This window comes from Uloborus diversus, chromosome 7 (assembly GCF_026930045.1).
Source record: "Uloborus diversus isolate 005 chromosome 7, Udiv.v.3.1, whole genome shotgun sequence".
Classification (NCBI taxonomy): domain Eukaryota; kingdom Metazoa; phylum Arthropoda; class Arachnida; order Araneae; family Uloboridae; genus Uloborus; species Uloborus diversus.
Window position 1 is genome coordinate 119,511,076 of NC_072737.1, and position 24,413 is coordinate 119,535,488.

Below are 24,413 nucleotides of genomic sequence, written 5' to 3' on the forward strand. Positions count from 1 at the left end.
GAAATTTGAAGCATATCTTTTTCAAGTTGTTTACTTTAATTTTTATTTGAAAAATTTAAAAAAAAAACGTTTACTTCAAAAAGTATGATTTAAAAAAAGTATCTTCGAATTTTTCTTCAAATATTTTCTATTTTTTATTGAATTAATATTTTTTAAATCGCCGAATAAAAATTAAAGCTTAGATATTTGAGCATAATTTTTTGAAAAAAAAATTGAAAATTGACCAAGAATATTTTGAGTTTTAGCGATTTAAAGCAACCCATTTTTTTAAAAACAAATTAAATTTAAATTAAAAAATAATAATATTTATGTTATGATTTTTCTTATTAAGTAGATGGTGAATCAGAGCAAAAATTTTCAAAACTCTAAACTATTGTTTTTTTTTTTCAAAATGTGTCCCGGATCAACTTACATTCTGAATTTTGACGATCGTAAACAACCCTTATCAATAGGCAAATGGGCTAGACTCAACCATTAGCACTTTTAACATTAAATTCTACGACACATTGTGCGGTTCTAAGAAGTTGAGCTCTGACTCTGACAATGTTTAGCTCTGTTTCGGAAAGTAGGGAGGGGTAATCGGCGCTCTGTTGAGTTGAGAAACTTTCTTAGTAATGTTTCAAAAATATTCCAACTAGAATACGAGCCAATAACACGCCTATTAACTCCTCTTAAACAGGTAAACATAGTCAAGGTCACGGCTCAACTAACCAGAGCTGCACTATAGCTGCTTGGATGCCGTGCTTTTATTACATTGAACGAAATAAGAAAAGTTTCCTACACAGCCTTTGGGAAGATAGCTATGCAATCCTCCTAGACCTTGGCGGGATAGATCCAGCGAGTCAGAGATGAAGTTACTATTGTCCGTTTTTCACTAGTTGAGACTTGGCCACGCCCCCAACACGTGGTATCGGAAGATTCTATATGCGTCTTTTGGGGATGAGGCTTCAGACCAACACTGAGAAAGGTTGCAATTGGCCATCGTTATCGCGCTGTAAAAAGACGAGTGTTCTATAATTTTTAAAGAAATTACCTCCCACCTTCTTTCCCGAAAAAAAGGTTTGCTACTAAGACAATTGTTCGACTTAAAAGTATTTTAAGATTTGCAGCGTATTTCTAAACGTTTTGGGTTAATTTATCACTGATTTTGCGAAAGAAATCCTAAACTTTCTGTTTTTCACGCTAAGTAAACATTTTCTGAAAACACGGTGAACAGTTGCAGGTGAAATTGGAAGGAAAATTTTTCCTTCTATTCTGCTGAAACTTTCACAGCTCTCAAACGTGGGTTTTTCATAGGTATTCTAATTATAAATCTCTAATCGCATATTGTTAACTTTGCTGGTCAACCATTTCTCACCTTATTTTCGATCCGATTTTCTTCTTTAAAGCGTTTATTAAATATTACACAATGCTTAGGGATAAATGAACTACTTTTGCAATATTTCGAACTGTTTTACTTCGAATATAATGAAGAATTAATGCGTTTTCGAATTGTGTTTGTTGATACTTTGCGAATATGAGTCATTTTTAAAATAATACGTAGATTTGTAAAGTGAACAAGCAAAAATTAATGCCAAAAGATTTTTTAACTATCACCGCATTGAAAAAATAACAAAAAAAAAAAGAAAGAAAGAAAGAAAACGACAGACGATAACTTTAATTTCGAATTTTTCTGAAAATATTTCTCTGTCACCCCATTTTTGGCCCATTTCAAACAGTCAATATTTTGTTTAAAAAAATGTTGAATTGATGTAATCATGTAGAGACAGTATGAAAAAGTATTGAACTACTATTTCGATTCCTAGGCACTTCATTTTTAACCATACACATTTAAAGCCTACGAACAATTTTGGAAGCCTCAGTAGGTAAGTTGCACTCTGTGTGACACATTTCAGTACTTTAGTACTATTTTTTTTCCCAATATGGCTTTTATTCTTCAGAAATGAAAAAAGAAACAAAACAAAAATTAAAGCTTTTCACATGCCAATATGGTTATCTACAGAATAATTGAATAAGTGCCTGAAACAAAGTTTTATGTTACTGTTTTAACCTATTTATTTTTGTAAATACGAAAAAATACACATGCTTTTTTTATTCAAGTTTTTTCCATTACTCTAAAAGTAATTCAGTTCTTCCAGTACTTTTACGGAACAGAGTTACGTGTGGGGATCATAAAATAGGCAAAAGTTTGTTACCCATATTCTAATACAGATCCGAACAAGGACGGACACAAGGGAGGGGCGATGGGGCGACCGCCCCTTCCTTGAGTCGAGATGCAGAACTCTTCCACGGCATGTCTTTGATACTGAAATTGAAAATTGTTTTAGCCTATCTTAATAGTTTGACGGAGCTCTTGCTGTCTGGAAAATGAAAGTGTAGCACATATCTTATTCTTAACACATTACTGATAAAGATCTGAACTTTGTATAGGAAGTATTTCAAAGTTCCAAAAACTCAATTTTAGAAGATTTTAGATGATATTAAATAGGGTTATAGGGTTCAAGGGCTCTTCTCAGGAAAGTTTGGAAAATTGAAGTCCCCCCCCCCCCCAAAAAAAAAGAGGAACTTTAATGGGACACCTTTGATGGCGTTAAGGTAAGGGATGGGGTTTGGTACACTCCTCCGCAATTTTGTAGAAAAGGAAGTCCCTCCCCTTCCCAAAATAACTGAAATGAGACGATCTTTCATGGTGTTTGGAAAGAGGGGGCGGAGGTTTGCGAATTTATAAAAGGGTAAGGGTGTGAAATCAATCGCCCCCTCCTTGTTGGCTCTGAATGTAAAATGCGTTATTTTTATCAAGAAACGTTGCTATAGTCAACCTATTCAGTTGTTCAACATATCCCACACTGGCAAGGAAACTGACTCAACCACAAGAAAAAAAAAAACAGCAATGGAGAAAATTAAGGTTTGACGCAATAGTAATTTTAAGTGATTTAGTCTCAAACATTACAATATGCGCAGTCAACTTATTATGTGATGTTTATTAATTAGTTTTTGAAGTATAGATACATAATGCATACTTTAAGCTAGAAAAATATTCTTCCAAATTATGAAATTTTAATGATGTGTCATTATTGATGAAATCGTTTCTACGCCCCCCCCCCCCGCACCATTTAGGTGAGCTAACTTAGCGGTTTTTGTGTCGAGAAAAATCACTAAATTTAGATTTTAAATCAAATCTCAGATTTTGAATTGTGTCACTTTCCTTGCCGGATTGCGATATGATTCTTTATTAAAAACATACATGATCATAAACAAATTGTGACTAGAGTATCCAGGAAGGAAGGGGGGAGCCGGTTATTTCCCTTAAAACAATTGTTACTGCGATTTTGGTGACTTAGAGCAAACCTAAGGAGTCGTTCACAAATGATGTCACGCTTGAAAGGGGTAGGGAGAGAGGGTTCGGGGTTCATGAACTTCGGACAGTTAGTCTCAAGGGGGAAGGAGGGGATTATAAGAAATATGACTTCACATATTTTGGTCCAAATAAAAGCGTTCGTTATAGCAATATGTTCATCGAACATTGCGTGAGATGTGACGAGGGGAGAGGCTAAGGTGAAGTGTAACGTCCTTTATGGACAATCCGTGTTTACGTTAGGCTACTGTGTACTGAAGTGTTATAACTAACTTCGTTTGTGCCCCCCCCCCAGAAACGAAGTTGGTTACCTCCCCCCCCCCCCCTTCGCCTTGAAAATACTCGCCCTGGGGGTAGTCGTCATCTCTTAAGCCGGCCCAACCGATGAACCTATAACTTTAAAACAGTATTCAAACCAAAGACACTTTTTATAACGCATCGCAAATTATTACATATTTCTAAACATTAATATTCATGCAATACTTAGAGAAATAGCCTTGATTTTAATAGTCAATTGCTTTAAATATTTCAGATTGATTTTTTATTGTTTTCTCATTTACTTTTATTTCTCACATGTAAATCCTTTCTGGAACAATTGCCCAGTCCCCGCCTTTGGTTCAACCAAGTTTTTTTTTTGGGGGGGGGGAGAGGGGGGGGCAACTTTTGTTCGAATAATGTTTTCATCATTTTTCAAAAACAACTGCTACTGTAGATCTACTGACTGTATATCCGCTCTATATGATCTGAAATTTTGTACAATCCATACAGATGCATCAAAAAGACCCAACCCGTAAGAGCTACTGAGTCACCCCCCCCCCCCTCAAGAAAAGAGAGAGGGAGACGGAGAGAGATATTAAGTCTTCAAAACTAACGCAACCCTTAAGCATTTCAATGCCACAGTCTGTGTGGCAATGAAGTTTTCCTGTCCCCCCCCCCTTTTTTTTTCATCAGCGCACTTGCAATTTCGAATATAAGACGTTAGTGTTTAAAAGGATATCGTTCAAAATTCAGAAAGCCTATCCTTAATAGAAATGTTTCATTCGGAAAACAAAATACCTCACTTTTTTTTTGTAAAAACAATATTTTTGTTCTGAAATTTTCAATTTAAAAAGTATAGATTCCCCGTAGACGACAATTACGCGAAGCTAGAAACGAAAGGAAAGAACACAAAGACATTTTTACAAATTTAAATGCCCGCCAAATTTAGGGTTGTCTCAATTGAAAGCGGTAGCGATCACCCCCGCGCTAAACTTAGCTTTGCTTTCGGGAAGGCGTTCCGAAGTCTCTTCTCCTCATGAACGCACAATAGTTTTTACTTATTTCTACCAGCGGTGACCACTAAATAGTCATATATGAAATACTCCGCCAGTTTCGTGCTTATTAGCACTCATCAGCCCGGCGTAGGAAGTGACTGAGTTGGAGGTGGAAAACCTCTTAAGGAAGCCAAGAGTGCCAAACAAATTGGTAGCTAATAAACATGAAACTGCAGTCCTCGGCTTTAACGACTGAGCTGGCAGTGTATTTCATGTAACTTTGCATTAGCCCTGGTTATAGGGTGATAACTTACTGAATACACTTAGATAGTCGTTCAAAAGACGTTTCAATGATTTGGTTTTAAGATGCAACACTTTCATTGTAACATTTTATTTCTTTCTGTGAATTTGTCAGCCTGTGAGAGAGCGAAGTTAAGCAAAATGTTGGTTTATACATTGTTCTATAAGTAATGTCCAATATGTTTTGTCTGTAAACTTCAGAGAGTCAAAGAGTGTTTACTGTTCCACGTATTGTAGCCAAGTAGGTCGAGACGAAAAAAACAAATAATGCGTAGAGGCCAGACATGTGGGAAGAGCTGTTAAAAAGATCCCGAAATATGGACTTGGGCATCATTCCAGAAGAGCGTGGAAAAGGGGTAAGAAAACGAATGCTGGCGAGAGAAGGGTGTTGGTTAATTCGTGCAACAAGTATTGTTTCCTTGCAGTAATGGAGGGAGTTCAGCCGGAAAGTATGTTTTGGAATCGAGGTATGAGCTCACGAACACTTTAGTGGGCCGGAGAAACTTGTTATGTGTAGAAATAAAATACATATCATTAAAGATGTTTTATAAGCTAATCACTAGACTTAGGGGGCCTCCGTGGCCCCGAGGTAGAAGCTCGGATTCATTATGATTACCACTAATACTGGTTTCATTATGATTACGAGTAATATTACTGTTGTAAAGCAACGGATTTTTGTATAACAATGGGTTTAATATTTAATCATTTAATACAAAAACTACATAAAATGTCCTGTTTTCCATCCTAACCGAAATGATAATTTTATTTTAGAGTTTTAACGTTTTTTTTTTCGCGATAAATTGTACCTTAAGGTTAAACAAATCATTTAGTGAAATCCCGAAGTCTCGAAGTGATCTAGTTGCTGAGATATACGCAAAAGCAGACCTCAGGATTTGCGGTACAAACATAGCAGAATAGTTAAAAAGCTTAAAAAACGCCAAAGTACAACAAAACTCAATTCTGCAAATACTGGCCTTTACCTTCCCACAGCAGTGCTATGTATACTTTCGAAATATATAAATTTCATTAGCTTAGCCCTTTTCAGGACTTGGAAAGAACTATAAAAATAAGTATAAAGTAATACTAGGATTATACAGGGTGATTCAAAAGTCACGCAACCCATTATAAAATGATTTATTTTGAAAATACTATAAATTTTAAGTACAAATTGGAGAGATGGCTGCATCATATTTTTCGAAATGACGTGCCGTTTTTATTTTCATTTTCTTTGCGTCCTGAAAGTTTCAGTAACTTTTAGTTTTTAGTAGGTAAGGAACTAAAAACTAAACCCAAAGGTTATTCAATGAAGTGTCAAAGATATATTTTTAGCGATGAAAAATAATTTGATGTCTGATGCACTTTGGAAATTATGATCTCCTTATTTTCTCCTATGTCTCATCTTCAAGATGATTATTGGTTCTCTTGACATTCACGGATTATCCCATTGAAATGAACAATCTAACAAAATGCAATGAAATCCCGTTACATCGAGCTTGAAGGGACCGCAATTTATTTCTTTGTAACTGGAATTTAGTTGTGATGGAATTCAAGCAATGTTATTGAAATTAAATCGAGACTGAAAATTTAATTTATTAACGTTTATATCGATGTATTGGTATACGTTGTAACGGGATATCACTGTACATTTGTTGCAATAGCGAGAGGCCTCCCTCCACAACCATAGAGGTCATGAAGGGGATTCAAAAATTTCCGTGTAAAATGTTTCACACAGTTCTTTGTTGGATAAAAAGACTCCCAAACATGCACTATGACGGGCCCCCAAACCTTTAAATCCGCAACTACTGTATTTGGGGGGAAACCTAACCTGTCAATGTGTGCATGGCAGGAGTGCCCATCCCCCAAATTCAATGGCGCAAATTCCCGCCCTCCTCTCCTCACCGAAAATTTTTCTTAAACCTCTTTCCCTTTTTCATTTGTTTTAGCTCATTCATCTTATTTTGTTATTTTTTTTTATAAATATTTTTTATCTAATTTATTTTATTTTTATTTTTTATTTAATTTATTTTTTTAAATATTTTTTTATTATTTTATTTTTAAATATTATTATTATTATTTTGTCAAAAAAGTTCTGCGCCACGCCAATAATATACAAACACACATACACAAAAACTAAATAAATAAATACAATAAAATATAATCAGAAAAAAAAATAATTTAAATTAAAAATAAGTCAATAAATTAATTTAAATAATTAAAGTTGAAACCCCCCCCCTCCCGCTTTTGATGCCACAAATTGCGTCATAATCCCTCCTCCCTCCTCTGTAGGCACCCCTGGTGTATGTGTAATTAGGATCTGTGAAGCCTTTACATGCTGACAGGCTGAGTTCGTCCCAACAATAAGTCACAAAAAGGTTGATTTAATGCTTTCAATCGTCTGGTTTTTTCTCGCAAAATTTTGTTTTTTCTTCCGAAGTCACATTGTCTTAACATCTTTTACTTATGAGGTAGTTTTTTCTCCTTAATTGGTAGATTTAATTGTTAGCTTATTTATGAGAAAAATGAGTAATACTGTTTTATGATCTAGATCAATGATTCTCCACTTTTTTTCTCTCTCATTATCTTACGCTTGGAGCAATTTAAAGTTGCATGCTAACACTAAGCGAAAAATAATCTATAGCTAATTAGTTGTTTCTCCTTTAAAGTATGCTTCGAAAAAATCGTATAACCAATTTCAATCACATTAGTCTGAATTGAACTATAATTAAATATTTCAGAGTTGCTGTGGACTGTTAAAGGGCAGTATCTGCAAATTTTTCATTTTTGTTTGCATTTTCGTCATCTATTGTACGTTAGTTTTACTGTACAAGCTTGCTTGTATGGTTTCCGGTGAAAAAAAAAAAAAAAAAAAAAAAACGCCAAAAAAAAAAAAAAAAAAACCGCCCAACATTTTGCTATTGTTATTAAATAATGTAGTCTAACATTACTCCACAGAATCCGTGGCAGCTTGCTCCCTCCACTGCTCTGGAGTAACTTAACTGATATAAGTGGTGTAAAGTTGCTCATTGCGTGTGGAAGGTTACACCATTGGTATTGTAACTATAGCGTAACGTCTCACTCATTTCTGCGTAAGGTTACACAGGGATGTTCTGTATGCTTACAGACAAATTGCTTGAAAGGTTACACATTAGCAAAAATTAAGCTTTCGTCTGACTTTCTTGAACGGATACTCATTTTTAATTGTAAGTATACCCATATTTCAAGTTAACTATTTGCTAATTTAAATTACCCAGATATAGAAAATGATCAAGTAACAATTTATTTCTATACCTTTTAAATTGTAAGTACAAAAATAAATTAGTAGGCTACAATACTAGAAATTTTGTTCTATCAGTATGAAAATAATCAACCTTTTTTTTTTTTACAGCTGTCACTTTTAATTATTTGTTTATTCAATATTTATCAAGTTCATGCTTTTGCACCCAACCAATATACACCAATCATTTATTTATTTTAATCTACAAACAGGACATTTTTATTGCACTAAGAGAAGAGAGGAAATAACCTGAACGGGGTCCGAACCCACAACGCGAATCTCAAAGACATGTCGCATAGCTAGAGCTTTTACCGCTCGGCTACCAAGGTCAGTTTGTGTACCTGCTCTGCACCGATTCTGATCTTTACGCATGCGCTTTGAATTCTACTTAAACCATAGTGCTAGGTTTCTCCAACAATTTGAGTTTTTAAAATAATTTTACTACACAATTCAGAATTAATGTAACATTACACCCATTATCACTGGCAACCTTACACTTTTTTTTAGGGTAGTATTGAATCCAAAAAGCGTTTCTTCAATTGTTTCGAGACTCATTCGTGCAGATACTGCCGACCGTTAACCTGCACACGGCAGAATATTCTGATATTGTACGTTATTATTGTACATTACTCCTGGAAAAAAAAAACCCTTAGACGTGTGTCTAGTGTAAATAGTCTTCGAATACGAATAAATGGTTCGTTTTTTCCCCCATGACTGTACTTTTTAATAATATCCTTACTACGTTTTAACTTATGCGCAATAACTAGATTTTTTTTTCTTTACCTCCAGGTAAGACGACGGAGCAAATCATATCGTCGTCTGCGGGAAGGGGACGAAATCCTCACTGTCAACGGACACTCGTGCAGCGGTCTCACATACGACCAAGTCATGGAAATCGCCGACCGGAGTGATCAGCAGCTCACACTGGCCGTGCGCAGGTAAGTGTCGTGCTCTTCAATTACAGTCTAACCACGGATTGTATGGAATTGGCAAACGTCCAGTTAGGGCGAGTCTATCTGAATGAGGGAGAAAAGTAAAAATTTGATGCGCGTTCTCCGGTCATTTGAATGACACTTTGCTAAATGAAGAGGCTAACATACATCTGCAAAAGCTGACATCCCTGAAAACTAATAGATGCTTCCACTTTCGTCTGTTAACCGCATGTTTGCCTTTCCATACATTCTGTGGTCAGACAGTACTTTTTGATTTGATGAAGCATTTGTTGTCCCTTTACAGCAAAGAAATCACTTTAAAATGTTGTATCACCATGGAGACATTTACCACAGTTCTTGCGCCGTTTTATGTAGTTAGTCTTTGATAACTTAAACTCCATTGGTCACGGGTTTAAACGATTTCATTTGCCAAAATGAGATAAGAAGAGCCGACTACTTGCTTCGCCAATAACCCACTGTTATGGTAATATTTGCCTTCTGCCAACCTGGAAATTCCTCTCTTTTTTCCCCGAGCAGAATAAAATCTCTCAAAGTCAGGCGTCTTGTTATTAGCCATTCTATACTCACGCCTCCTCTTATGTCTTTCAGTTTTTTAAGATATAAGTTCACTGTGGTTGAAGTTCGCCCGGTGGACAGATAGTAGAGCTGTCAAAAAGATCGCAAAGTTGTTAATGAAAACGATACATTTGTAAAATAGTTTAAAGGTAAAACATAATATTTATCTAAATATAGTTTTTTCCGCTTAGCAATCTGATTGGAGGTTTCTTTCATGCATTTGCTGTGACTATATGAAAAGATTTCGCTCTCAAGAATTTCGCTCTAGCCTTGAATGTAGTTTTCTTGTACTACCTGTATTATTGCATCAAAGTATTAAAATGACCCATTTTTTTTCAGCAAACGATTCATACACCATTTTTTAAAAGAAATTGTTGCAAAGAAGTAATTAACAATGGATCAATTTTAGTATTTATTATAATATTGTTTTACTTTATCGTTTTTAGCTACAATAATAGCAATAAAGTAAGTGGAAAAAAAAATTAAGAGTTATAGTTACAAGATGTTTAATTTTTCTTGTGCTTTAGCGTAGATCTTGTGCATTTTCTGAGTCCAATCTTTGTTTTTGCGAGAGTTCTTAACGGCACCCCTGGTCAAAAGTAAAAGATAAGAAATTTTAATGACAAAACGGCCTAAGTAAACATTTTAGTAAGTATTAGGTCTACCGGAAAGTTCTGTCCATTTATGAAGATAAAAAATTGGTACCGTTTTTAAAACTTTAAAAAATATCTTCTGTTCAATGTAGTTGCCATCGTTGCTGGTGACTTCTTGCCAGCGTGATGGAAATTTGTAAATCTCAACTTTGAGGAATGTCTAGTTTTTTGGAGATATACACTGGTGGACAATTGCTAAGGACGGATGGCGATTCGAAACTCCAACGAACTATAGGGAGCACTCTAGCCACTTTCTAATGACGAACGAAAAAGGTAAAACAAACGCACGTGGTAACGAAGAAAACGCTAATAAGCCTAGTAAATTTTGTTCGTATGCATGATTTTTTCGCTTTATTCTTTTTAAATTAATTTTCAAAGCCTTTTTGATATTCTGGCCCACGTAGAAAGAAATGAGATTTCAAGAAGCATTACTAAACGTCAAAAATTAATGCAAATTACGTAGTTCGTAGTTCTAAGCAGCCATTTCCACGATGTTGAATTCGATATTTATCAATTCTTGATAAAACTAAATAATTGTGGCCTGACAAGAATAACAACTAATGCTAGAAAATTTAATATGTCATTACGAATTATTATCAAAAGAAGATGATACTTCTTTGCCTTGCTTGGCTAGCGCTTATTGTTTTGCATTTGTAGCTGAGTTAGTTCTCTCAAATTCAAGAATCGGTTAATTTAAAACTTTTCTGTTTCGATGTTTCTAGTTTCTGAGTTATGATTTATTTATGTCATGCTATGCAAATCATCAACAAAATTCTCAGGGATATATGGTGGTAGTTTTCTTTTCAGTTGATCTACCATTATTTCTTTATACTTAATTCTGTAATCTTTCAACCATTTTATTCCACTCATGATAAAAAATGAAAATGGTTTAACAAACATGCGGAATCTCGCCAAGGGTACTTTGATCGCACAATACTAAAACTATAACCCTAAACAAATTTGGCAAAACCTTTCAGCTGAGAATAAAAGCAATAAAGTAAATTCTTTCTCGGTTAAACATTTTTCATTTCGTTCTACGATAATATATTCAAGAAAATATTTTGCATACTGTCTATTCCAACTAAATGCTGCTGTAAAATATGGTTAGTTAAATTAATTTAAGATTTAAAAAAAAAACCCATATTCTTACAAATTCACACAAAACAATAAAAAATTTTTCCTGGTATAACGTTATCTAAGTTTGTTAATCCAGAGTTTTCTTGTGTTAACGCGTTCACCATTTCTCAATCACCGAATTAAACATCTCAGAAATTTACCATACATTATTTGTAAAGATACACATACAGGCGAACCAAAAGACCTTTTAATTTTCTACTACGGGCAAAGCCGTGCGAGTACCACCAGTAGCAAATAAAGTACTTGGCAGTGATTTTGAATAATATAAGGCTTTTACAATTATTTTCAATTTTCCCTCTGGATTCTACAGTTGCGATTCAGTCAGGGGGGGAGGGGGGTTAAATTTTTGATTTTACCGTTGCTTTTTCCCTTAAAATAATGTCTCGTTCTGTAAAATATTGTTATGAGCTAGAATACGAGACTTTAGCCGAACCGTATGGAAGTTCTCCGGGACGTGGGACAATTTTTCAAAATACGGGACTGTCCCTTGAAATCCGGGACGTCTGGCAACCCTGGTTATAAGTTTGACTTATCTGAGCATCTGTGTGTCCGTATGTTTCACTCTAGCGCCTAAACGGATGGACCGATTTTGAAAAAAAAAAATGTTCAAAAGGAGAGTTGATCGAGACTGTTCTTAGCTAGGTTGCGTCTTCGGATGACATTAACGAAGACATTGATTAAAAACCACTGAAAGGATTTTTGCGATTTTTGCAGTGAAAAGCATTAAAAATTAAAAACTTTAGTACCAAAATAAAAAGCATTTTTTTTTTTTTTTTTTTTTTGCATCTGTGTTTCGCATTTCCATGTTACATAGAATTCGAATTATAACGTTTCTTTAAAGCATATTTAAAATACGGCTAAGCCTTTATTCACACGATTGGTAACCGAATTCATTGTTGCCAACTAGGAAAGTACCAGTTTCTATTTATTATCAAATAAAATACTTGTATAATTGATTTTTAATAGTATAAGGCTTTTGAAAGGATTTTTAATTTCCCTTGTGGTTCTACATTTGCGACTCAGTCGGGGGTTTTAAAATTTTTACTTTTAGTTACTTGCATTTATCTTCACGTGCAAGCTAGGAGACTCTTCAGAAATCGTAAGGCAAGGATGGAAAAATCTTTCGCATCCTCCACATCTTCCAGTTTTCGACATCCATTTTTTCCCCTATTTACAAATGTGTTCGTTACGTAAAAAATTCCAAAACGAAATAGAAACAGTATTCTTGGACTCCAAAAACTGCGTTTCTCGAAAATAGGATTTTCAACTTGACATTATGCTAGCAAAAAGTAATAAAAACGGGGAAAATTTAAAAGTACAGTATACATTGTTAAATGCTGTAAAAGAAGTTAATACCCTAAGCCTTAATTAAAAAAAAAAAAAAAAAAAAAAAAAAATAAAAATCCGTTTATATATACCTATTCAAAATATTCAGATTAAGATCTTTCAAACTACGCCAAATTCATGTTTCTTTGTAGATTATAAGTTACTAAATTTAAATATCAATGGGGCTGAAATGTATCAAAATATACGTCAATTTTACTTTCAAATGCGATTTTCCCAAAACGTCAGTGTTAAAAACTCATGTTCCTTTTCTAGAAAACTACTTTACATATTATTTCGAAATTTTCACCGCATTTTATTTATATGTTCATTTTTACACAGAAGTGAAAATTTTGCTTTAAGTTTAGCACTTTTTCCTTTACGACTTTTTTATGTTCAAAAATTGTTTATTTTTCTTTGAAAAAGTGACTATTGGTTAAAAATTAATAAACTATGGGGGAAGGGGGGAGGGGGGAAATGCCTTAAAAATTTACATCTCTTGAAAACACTGGGAAAATAGTAAGTTTCTACACTGACCTGGATCAATGAATTTTGGGCCATCTGCAATAAAATTTATAGGGCTTCTCCGAAGAGGCCAGCAGTGTATATTTGCAATGTTAATATCGTCGCCTCAGAGCAACACTAAGATATCCCAGAAATAACACTAAGATATCCGACTATTGCTCTGAGGCGATGATATGTCTTAATGCTAGTATTTCCAATTTTTTGTTTCAATTTCTTGAACCATTGAGCCCCTTAAGGACGTGAGCCCACCCGCACTGCGGGTACATAGATCTGGGCCTGTTTCTATAGTTGAAACTTTATGAGAAAAAGGAACAAAGTTTAGAAAGCTAAAATCACGTGCATACAGAGTACTGACTCCCCTTTCAGTCACTGATTGTCTCTCTTCAAAAACGGACAGAACGATCCGGTGAACATTATATATCTTTACTAATAATAAAGCTGAAAGTCTCTCTGTCTGGATTATGTCTGGATGTCTGTAGGATGTCTGGGTCTCTGTGACACGCATAGCGCCTAGACCGTTCGGCCGATTTTCATGAAATTTGGCACAAAGTTAGTTTGTAGCATGGGGGTGTGCACCTCGAAGCGATTTTTTGAAAATTCGATGTGGTTCTTTTTCTATTCCAATTTTAAGAACAAAACTATCATAAGATGGAAGAGTAAATTACGAAATTATCATATCGTGGAACCGTAACGTGGGCACAAGCCGATTGGCGAGATACGAAATTATCATAACGTGGAACCGTAACATGGGTACAAGCCAATTGGCGAGAAAATTCACCGTACATTATTTGTAAATACACAGGCGAACCAAAAGATCTTTTAATTTTTCTATTACGGGCAAAGCCGTGCGGGTACCACTAGTATATATATATATAACGGTTGAAAACTATTGTTTTAGTTTGATATGGCTGTGAATTATCCTAGAAAAGATCCCACAAAATTTCTTTTAAAGCGATTCCGGGAAGGATATTTTCGCCGATTACGTCGAGCGACAATTTATCTGAACATCTATTGAGCTTACAAGAGAAAGGAGTGGAGCAATAATAGACAGGCAATGACGCTGAGCTGAGTGGTAGTCAAGTATTTCCTCTCAAGGAAAGTGGAGGAAATAATAAAAATATAAACGGTTCTATGATCTTGGGGGGGGGGGGGGCAACTTTAATCCCTTTATTTTCCCTATTCTTCCCCACGTTTCCATTCTAGTGTGTAAAATAAGAAGGGGAGAAAAATCATAATGACGCAGTTCATTTCGAAGGCATGACTTTTTTTTTTTTTTTGGAATAGGTTTGAAGCAAATAGCAGGGTTGCGGAGTCAGATTCAGAGCCGGAATCGAACTTGTTTTGGGGCAAAAGAGTCGGAGTTGGGAGTCGATGGTTTAAAGTTCCAAGACGGAGTCAGTCACTTTCCCTCAAAGTCCGCAACTCTGTCAGTGCTTGCGGTGTCGGAGTCGGGCTCATTTTCGGTAAAAGATTCGGAGTCAAAGGTTCTAAAATTTCCGGAGTCATATTCGGTCATTTTCCCTCCGACTTCGCAGCCCTGGAAAGCAAACTAAATCTAAAATAGTTCCAGCGAATGACACTAACATTTACTAAGTAAATACGCGGCTAAACAGGAATAAAATATTTAATTAAAGAAACTATGGATAAATTAGAAAATCTCCCGTCAAGGTATGACGGGTGAAAATTGCTTCTACATTTGAGGGAAGCAGTTGCCTGTTTGGTGATATTTTGACAGTTGAAATTTTAACCCCAACTCCAGTGGATGAACATTAAACTCCAGTAGTAAGCGTTCATTGCTGACCATTTTTACGTTCCTTCATTCTCCTAAAATTATAGTCTTACCAGTAAAACAGTTAGGTACTGGAGTCTAGTTCAGCCTTGTTAAAATAAAACATTTCCCTGCATGTCAAACATTGTCAAAACATATTATCAAATTATAAATAAATCACTGAATTTTTGGGGCTTCAGCAATGAAATAATGCCGTCCCGAATGCTATGACTTGAGTTTCACTGTTGGTGACGTCAGAGCGTTGCTCGATTAGTGATTTTGGCTATTATTTGTATGAGGATTCTTGTCCGATTAAATATCAAACCAATCACATCTGATAACGAAGAATACCAAGAATATATTTGATCAAAAGAAACACCAAATAAATATTTAGTCGATTAGAAATCGAACTAATCAGATTTGCATGATTCTTGCGCAAAGCAATTCTTTTCAAAGCAAGAAAGACAGCTCTTCAGCCTCCTACAGTAGTAAGGGAAAACCTAACCTGTCAGCATTGTGAAAGCTACGCAGAGCCTAATCACAGTATTACGAAGCTGCCGGGTTAGTTTTGGCCCCGGCTATGGTATCAAAAGAACCGATACTTTATTAGTTATCTTGATATTTTCTGTCATAACCACAAGTGATTACATAACAGTACAATCTCAAAAATGTAATTGATTTACTTAATAACTGAAGTAAAAAAATAAGTAAAATATTCTAAACATCTGAATAGTTCATTTATATAGTGTTTCTGAAAATGCCCTAAATAGTTGTTAATGTTTTATGTTTTAAGAGAAAAATGCACATTTAAAGTTAAGCGGAAAGTTAATGAATCTTGCAAGGTTGTTGTCAAAATCGTGGATTCGAGCGGAGGTTTCACATTTACATATTACTGCGTATTAAACTTCAGCTAGAAACGCCCTTATAAAGCAAAGGAAAAACTAACGTAATTATTCTTGTTTGAATCATCTTTCATAATCGTCCCACTGTCTTGCCAATATTGATAAACAAGAAAAAAAATCGGTTTTAATATGACAAACGATTTTTTTTAACGTATGGCTCAGCGTTTCTTAAATTGTGTTCCGCGAACCCCAGGGTTCCACGGAGCTCTCTCAAGGGTTCCATGAGACTTGCAGGTTTTCTTTTCATAACCTTCAAATTTGTTCTTTAAAAAATCGATAAAACTAACGCTTTTTGAAAATTAAAAATAAATTTATTTTTACTATCGTATACTACTAATTATCAATATTATTTCTGTTACTACCCATCAGGGTTAGTCACTATGGGAATAATTTTATTTGTAGCTCAAAAGAATGCAAATTTTAGACTATCAAATGTTGTATCTTCTAGATTTCAACTGCACAATTTTTCCCAAAACACATCTTTCCGCCTTCTCATCTCCAAAGATAGGCTAAAATTACGTTTTAAAAACTTCTATTTCGAAAAATTTCCGGGAGAAACTTCTGATCCCCTAATATCGCCAAAGATATTTTAAAAGTGATTTCAATACTGAGAAAATTTTGGAAGTGCACACCATAAATTACGATTTTTGTCGTGAATTTCATATATTCTGCTCTTGATACCAGCTACTCACCCTGTATCTCTGACAGCAGTTGAAAGGACAATTTCAACATTTAACGAGTAAGGACCATTTTAAGGAGCAGCACTGGGGCATCAAGGGCATCTAAACGCTCTAACTCTGACGTTAACACATAGTAACATTTACTAAGTTCATGATTTATCTTTACTAATAATAAAGCTGAAAATCTCTCTGTCCGGGTCTCTGTCCGTTTGTCAGGATCTCTGTGACGCGCATAGCGCCTATACCGTTCTGCCGATTTTCATGAAATTCGGCACAAAGTTAGTTTGTAGTATGGGGGTGTGCACCTCGAAGCGATTTTTCGAAAATTCTATTTTGTTCGTTTTCTATTCCGATTTTAAGAACATTTTCCTGAGCAAAATTATCATAAGATGGACGAGTAAATTACCACGTTATCATAACGTGGAATCGTAACATGGGCAAGCCAACTGGCAAGAAACTCATCATACATTATTTGTTAATATACAGGAGACCCAAAAGACCTTTCAATTTTCCACTACGGGCAAAGTCGTGCGGTTGCCACTAGTAAATAACTAAAAAAATGTTGAAAAATTAAAGACATTTTTATTTTAAAAGTTTAAAAACTTTTTCCGTGTACATTTAAGTGAATTATTAATACTATTGCTTACAAGTAAAAAACATGACTATTTCTTTTCCTAATGAAGAATGTTTTTTATCAAAGACTTATTCATAAATTCTGAAGCTATTTGTCCCTTTTAAAAAATATAAATAGCAGTGTATGTAGTGGTATTTTACAATAATAAATAATAACTAGCAGTTATCAATAATTAGCATGATCGTTTGTCAAATACATTTAATAGCTATTTAATGACAAATACGAATAGTTAATGTCTGAGGTTTGAACCTGGGCCGGCCGAAACATAATCCACTGAAAATTGTGCGCCACTGAAAATTGGTGACGAAAAATCAGCGGTTCTACGAAAAAGTGAGCATTAAAAAATAGGTTCCACTAAAAAAAAAGAAATTAATAAACGCTGGTATAGCCTACATTATTATTTGTACGGAATTAAAATTTCGTAACCTTTTAACTGTTTTAAAAATTGAATCCTCGAATTCTGATGATACATTTTAAAATTCCTAGTTATTTATATTCAGTGAACAAATACCCAAAAAGAAAGTTCTTGTTGAAAGTAGGAATTATTAATTTTACTAATCTTATAAATGTTACTTTAAAAAAAGAACTTTTATTTTGATGTACAAAAACCTTTTCACGTCACACTAGAATATTCACTCGTCAAGATTTTTTTTCCTTTTTTTTTTTTTCAAATTTTATCGCATTTATTTTAACTATAAAGAGCAAGAATATTTTTTTATTTATTAAGGTGAGCTATTCCCAACCTTCTGCCGTCCTTTTGTTTAAGAACTTTAAAGTACACTAACCGGTGGTAGCTCTGTAGTTCAAATTTCGTTACTTGATTCGTATGCGTTAATTAGTGCATAGTTCAGAAATGATCTTCATTTACTCGTAGATATTTTTCGTAAAACGTAATTATCAATTTTATAATTCCAAAAAAAAAAAAGAAAGAAAGAAAGAAAAGGAGCAGAAAGAAAGAAAAGAAAAGAAGAAATTTTACTTGAAAATGAACTTGTGTAGCGCTTTTTCTTTGTGCATTATTAGGTCTAAACAAGTGAGACGTCCGAATACGAAAATGGGAGTTCCATTAGCCCTTAATTTAAGAAGAAAATTACAAAAAACAAAAAAAAAAAAGAAAGTATCAAAATAACGTTTTCACTGATATTATTAATTAAATTATTAAAGTGTCTTTTACGAGATATTTCATATCTTTACAAAGCAAACCACTCCTCTCTCTTAACAGAAAAGTATGTAAAGCATTCAGAATTTTATTGAATGTGCCAAACTTTCTTAGTATTGCTTCTTCTGCTTCGCCATTTTCATTTTATGTTCTGTGTGGGATGACTTTACTTTTATTTTTAACCAGTGGTACCCGCACAGCTTTGACCGTAGTTGAAAATTAAAAGGTCATTTGGTTCGCCTGTATATTTACAAATAATAGATGACGAATTTCTCGCCAATTTGCTATGTTCATTTGCTCGCCAATGTTACGGTTCCACGTTATGATAATTTTGTTAATTTACTCTTCCACGTTGTGATAATTTGCTCGGTAAAATTTTCTTAAAATTGGAATAGAAAAATAACAAAATCGAATTTTCGAAAAATCGCTTCAAGGTGCACACCCTCATGCTAAAAGCTAACTTTGTGCCAAATTTCATGAAAATCGGCCGAACGGTCTAGGCGCTATGCGCGTCACAGACAGACAGAGATCCAGATATCCAGACAGATAGACTTTCAACTTTATATTAGTAAAGATAAAGATAAGTTTCCAAGCGTGGGGCTAAATAAGGGAATTTTTTTTTTTAAATCAAAAGTTAACACTTTGCCCTTTTTCCTGCAAATGTTTGCAAAGCAAAATATCAAGCTTTTGGAGTGAAAATAAAACATTTTCTGCACTCTCCGGTCATCTCTTTGGCAAGCGTTTTTTCACAAACTTATCTTCATCATGATATACAGTCAGGGCCCACAAGAGGCCATGTCAGCCTAGTCGGAAACTAGGTGCCCGTCCCTTGAGGGACACGGCTCGGAGTCGTAGCAGTGGAAAATTAACAAATTTAAAGGGTGAAGAGGGGCGCGGCAATCAAGCTTACTAAGGGCCCATCTTGACTCTTGTCGGCATTGTGTGCAGCAGCACTTGCAACGGCTGCACTTACCATCTTTTTCCCAAAACAGATAAGTGTTTTGACTTCCATTTGTACTAGTTGTATCCAAAGTTTTAACTTTGGCTCTTACACACCTTTACTTCGAAAGGCTTCACTTGTTCCTTGGAAATGTTTTCCCTTAATTTGTAATAAGCTCGACTGATGCCTTTTTTTTTTAATAGCTCCTGCACCTCTATTTTATTTTATGCAAATTTCTAAATTTTAGGCCAAATTCAGTCTATTTAAGCGTAAAAAAAGTTGTAAATATAAAGCTCCTGCACTTCTTTTGGTAAAAAGTTAGCTCTGCTGGGAACCATTTTTAGCATAGCTCTTCTGTTTATATCAGTAGACAAAACAACTTAAACACTTTCTTTAACAAATAAATACTTCATTTAGTTGGTCCAGAAATATACATTTTACCAAAACCATTGAAAAGTCATGTTATGTTTCATCAAAAGCACTATATTTTGCTACGTTAAGTAAACAAATACATCCACCAACCTGCTTGATCTTTCGTTCGTTTGTTTACTTTCCCCTACTTTAATTATCATTCTCAGGACTTTTTCCCTGCATTTTCCCCCTTCTCTACTTTCCAAACTTAGCTACTGAAGAAGGGTTAAGAATACTTGGCATTAGACGAATAAAAAGAGAAAGAGATGATGAAAGGAAGAAAAAAAAAACTTTGCTAGTTCCACTTACATCAGTCTGCTTGCAAGGTGTTTTAAGTCATGTAAGGATTTTTCTAGTACACTCGAGAACCTAGGTTAAATCTAGGATGGAAGAAGTTTTGAAAGCGATCGTCTGTGTGATACTAGTTCTATTGACCTTGGCAGTATTTCGCAAGGAGTTGGCAACACTCAAAGATGTCCTAGTAATGCTGGTAACGCCCAAAAGAAAGCGAAAGGTGCCAGACAAACACAGGTATGGCAAAACTTTGAACGAATATCTGTCATTACATGAATTTTTGTAGTAGATGTTTTGGGCGTCGTAAAGAGTAGTATAAAAAATCAAAGTATATTTACTCGACTATTTTGCCGACTTTCATCAGTTTTTGTGAATGATCCCAAAATTGTTTCTCAATTGTTTAGAATTTCAGCATTGCGTACTTCTTATGAAATGGAATCCTTTTCAGCTGGTGTGGAATTTAATCGGATAAATAATTGAAGGATAAGGAAAAGTTTTTATTTAAGCGTGTTAGGATTGGTTTTTATTTATTTATTTATTTATTTCTAAAAAAATTGTAAGAAAGGCGTTTAGGAGAAAAGAGTTTAAAAAATTTTACATTAAAAAATAATGTTAAAAGTTTTACCCATGGAGATATTTTTGGGGTGGCATCGCACTCTAAAAGACCATTGGTTTTCAAACGTATTGTCGATTCTCATGTTTACGCATGTACGTTGGGATACACAGCTGGCAACTCAACCCCTTCCTTGATGGAGAAAATGCTGGTTGCGCTACTGTTTACAATTTTCCATTAACAATTTGAAAATCGGATGCAAGTTTGAAATCAATTAATGTGCTGATATTGCAAAAATTATGTGCTGTTCAGCTCAAATTATCTGCTGAAATTATTTTTACTTTCATTATTACTATCATTACTATTATTGTTGTAAATATAATAATAATAAAAATAATAATAGTAATAATAATAATTATTATTATTATTTATCATTATTATTATTATTATTAGTAGTAGTAGTAGTAGTAGTAGTAGTATTACTTTTATTATTATTATTATTACTATTATTTATTATTATTAGTAGTAGTAGTAGTACTATTACTATTACTTTTATTATTATTACTATTATTATTGCTATTATTAATATTATTATCACTATTGTTAACAGCAGTATTAGTGCTATTACTGTTACTTTTATTATTACTATTATTGTAATTACTTTTATCATTATCAGTAGTAGTACTATTACTATTACTTTTGCAAGAAAAATTATTATTATTATTTTTTTTATTATTATTGTTGTTGTTATTAGTATTAGTACTATAAATATTACTTTTATTGTTATTACTATTATTATTATTGTCGTTGTTATTAGTATTAGTACTATAACTATTACTTTTATTGTTGTTACTATTATTATTATTGTTATTGTTATTAGTACTAGTACTATAACTATTACTTTTATTGTTATTATTATTATTTTAATTATTATTATTAATATATTTTTTTTTACTTTCCTTCTTCTTCTTCTCCTTATTATTATTATTACTATTATTATTGTTAGTAGTAGTGTTACTGTTATTTTTATTATTATTATTATTATTGCTGTTATTACTGTTTTTATTATTAGTAGCAGTACTATTACTATTACTTTTTTTATTATCATTATTATTATTATTAGTAGCAGTAGTAGTACTATAACTATTACTTTTATTGTATTATTATTATTATTAGTAGTAGTAGTAGTAGTATTATTATCATTACTATTATTATTATTATTGTCACCATTATTCTAACTTTTCTTCTTCTTCTTCTTCTTCTCGTTATTGTTAATATTGTTATTAATATTACTTTCATTATTATTATTATTATTATTATCGTCATTATTGTTATAATGGTTTTATTATAACTTTTACTCTTATTATTATCCTTATACAGTGAAACCTGTGTAAGTTGACCACTCGCGGTGCAGTACTTTGGTGGTCAACTTAGACAGGTGGTCAACTTATAAAGGGCGGTAATGATTTTTTTTTTTTGTCATTCCTGGCACCATGTATTCATTTTTTGAGTAATTCACCCTTATTCTTTCTGTTCAACTCACTTTCCTTGTTTAACATTATTGAAAGTGAAACAATAATTAAAAATACTATTTAAATAATTTTGTTATTTTTTTCCTTGTTTTTAATTATATTAGACACTGTAGTTTTAGAAATTCCATATGTGCCGGCTAATTTTCCCTGGCTTTCTCCATTTTCAATTAATTTTAATATAATATTTCATACTTTGTATTAATCTCAAGCTCAACTAACTTTCTTTTTCAAGCCTTTTTTGTACAACTTATAGCACAAAGAGCAATAAGAGCGACTCTCCCAGTTCATAAAGGCAAAATTAAAATGTCCTATCTTTTAATCCCTTGCACCAGAAACATGTAACTTTACTCAGCAGGCATATATCTGCGTACCAGCAGAGCGAGGGGCCCGCGTCCTTAAAGGCGCTAACTGCCCTAGAAATTGAAGAAAAAATAGAAAAAAAACTAGCACTAAGACTTATTCACTTTACAAATAGACACTGCTGGCCACTAGGGAGGGGCCCTACATATCTTGTTGCAGGATGGCCCAAAATGTATAGATCCTGGCCTGCTCTTTTTAGCACAATTCCTGTGTTGCACAAGATATTGCAACTGAAAGAAAAGACTTAGAACTTTTCTACTGTTACCTATTTTCATTGAACAGAGTACAAAAAGCTATCTCAAACAGAACAACAAATGAAAACAAGTTTGGAGAATAAAGAGCAGCATAAGCTTTATGCTGCTGTTTAGTTAGTAAAATGCTAGTCTCTCATCAAAGCATTAAAAATATTTTTGGAAAGCTATCAAATAATAATAATAATAATAAATAAATAATTTGCTGAAGAAAGTTCAAAAAAATAAACCAAGTGGTCAACTTACAAAGGGGTTTTTACAATACTTCAAACCAAATTTGGCGTACATTAGTGGTCAAGATAGACAGGTGGTCAAGATAGAGAGGTGGTCAAGTTACAGAGGTTTTCCTTTATTATATGAGATAGGACTAATTCCGTTCCTGACAAAAGCGGTCAACATAGACAGGTGGTCAATTTACAAGGGTGGTCAACTTTACAGGTTTTACTGTACGAATATTATTTCTGTAGCCTGTTTTTTGTTTCTTCGCGAGATCTTCCTCAATTCTTGATCGATTTCTTTGATTTATACCTTATTTTAAAGCTTATCGTGCAGGCAACAGACGAAAAATAGACCCACGGTCTAAAAATTGTTTTTTTTTTTTTTCAGAAAACCTGTTTTAAAAAATCAGAATGAGGTTTTCGGTTAAATTTATAACTTTAACTTGCACTGTGACCTACAGAGCTGAAGAGCTCGATTGGCAGAGCGTTCGACTGGTAACCAGGGGAATGAGTGTTTGGGCCCATGTCCGGAACATCTGCATCAAAAAATTAGAGAAATATCGCGCATTACATGAGTACTTAATAACAATGAATAACAAATATGAGGAAATAGATGAGATGGAAACGCTCCAAACTGTTATGAAAACTTGATGCAACATGGAACTATATTGATTCTTAATTGTAAGGCTTTTTTTTCTTTTTTTCTTTTTTTTTTCTAAACTTTGGCTCCGGTAAGAAAATTAAAGCATAATGTAAGCGAAAATATAAGTATCAGGTTTAAGATTTCGGACTTCAATGGAATTGTTTTTGTTCAGAAAAAAAAAATCGTATATTGAAATATAGATTCTTCTAATGAGTTTTTTACTCTTTGTACAAATGAAAAAATTACTGCCTCAATTTGAAGGGTAAAACATATATTTTCTTCTTTTTGCAAAAAAAAAAAAAAAAAAAAGCCTATCACATTTTTACTACATTCGAAAAGCTACGCTTAAAAAATAACTTAGTTCAAATTATTTTGTATTTAAACCGTGCTATTAAATGATGAACACGTGCTGCTATCTAAGCCATAACGGTTCAAGCAGCCTGTGATAAATAATTGTAAAAAATTTCAAAAATAAAAACACGTCTCTTCAATATCTTATTTGATATATTATTTCTGTGAATTATTTTTCTGTCAGTATGCGAGATCTTTCTTATCCCTTGAAGAAATTATCCCTTCATTTTAAAACTTATCAGGCCGGCTAATGACGAAAAAAAAAGTTGCAGTCTAAAAATCAAGTTTTCGGAAACGCCCCTTGCTGCTACAAAACCTTGATGCAGCCTGTAGTTCTTATGAAATTTTTTTTTAAAGAAAAGTTCTAACACAATTTTCCAATTTTTTGC

The 24,413-nt window shown here is 33.6% G+C and overlaps 1 protein-coding gene across 4 annotated transcripts in view; it reads left to right on the forward strand.

Moving 5' to 3' along the window:
* The window catches only part of LOC129226583 (synaptopodin 2-like protein), a 178,717-nt gene that overhangs the window by 45,914 nt on the left and 108,390 nt on the right, over window positions 1–24,413 (forward strand). For 3 of the 4 annotated variants that reach the window (XM_054861206.1, XM_054861202.1, XM_054861205.1), the window contains exon 2: window positions 8,972–9,120. In XM_054861206.1, coding sequence (XP_054717181.1) covers window positions 9,071–9,120 — 50 coding nt within the window. In that variant the 5' untranslated portion in view covers window positions 8,972–9,070. Of the gene's footprint in view, window positions 1–8,971; window positions 9,121–20,101; window positions 20,354–24,413 lie in introns of those variants that run through there. The other variant, XM_054861203.1, reaches the window with a different exon arrangement.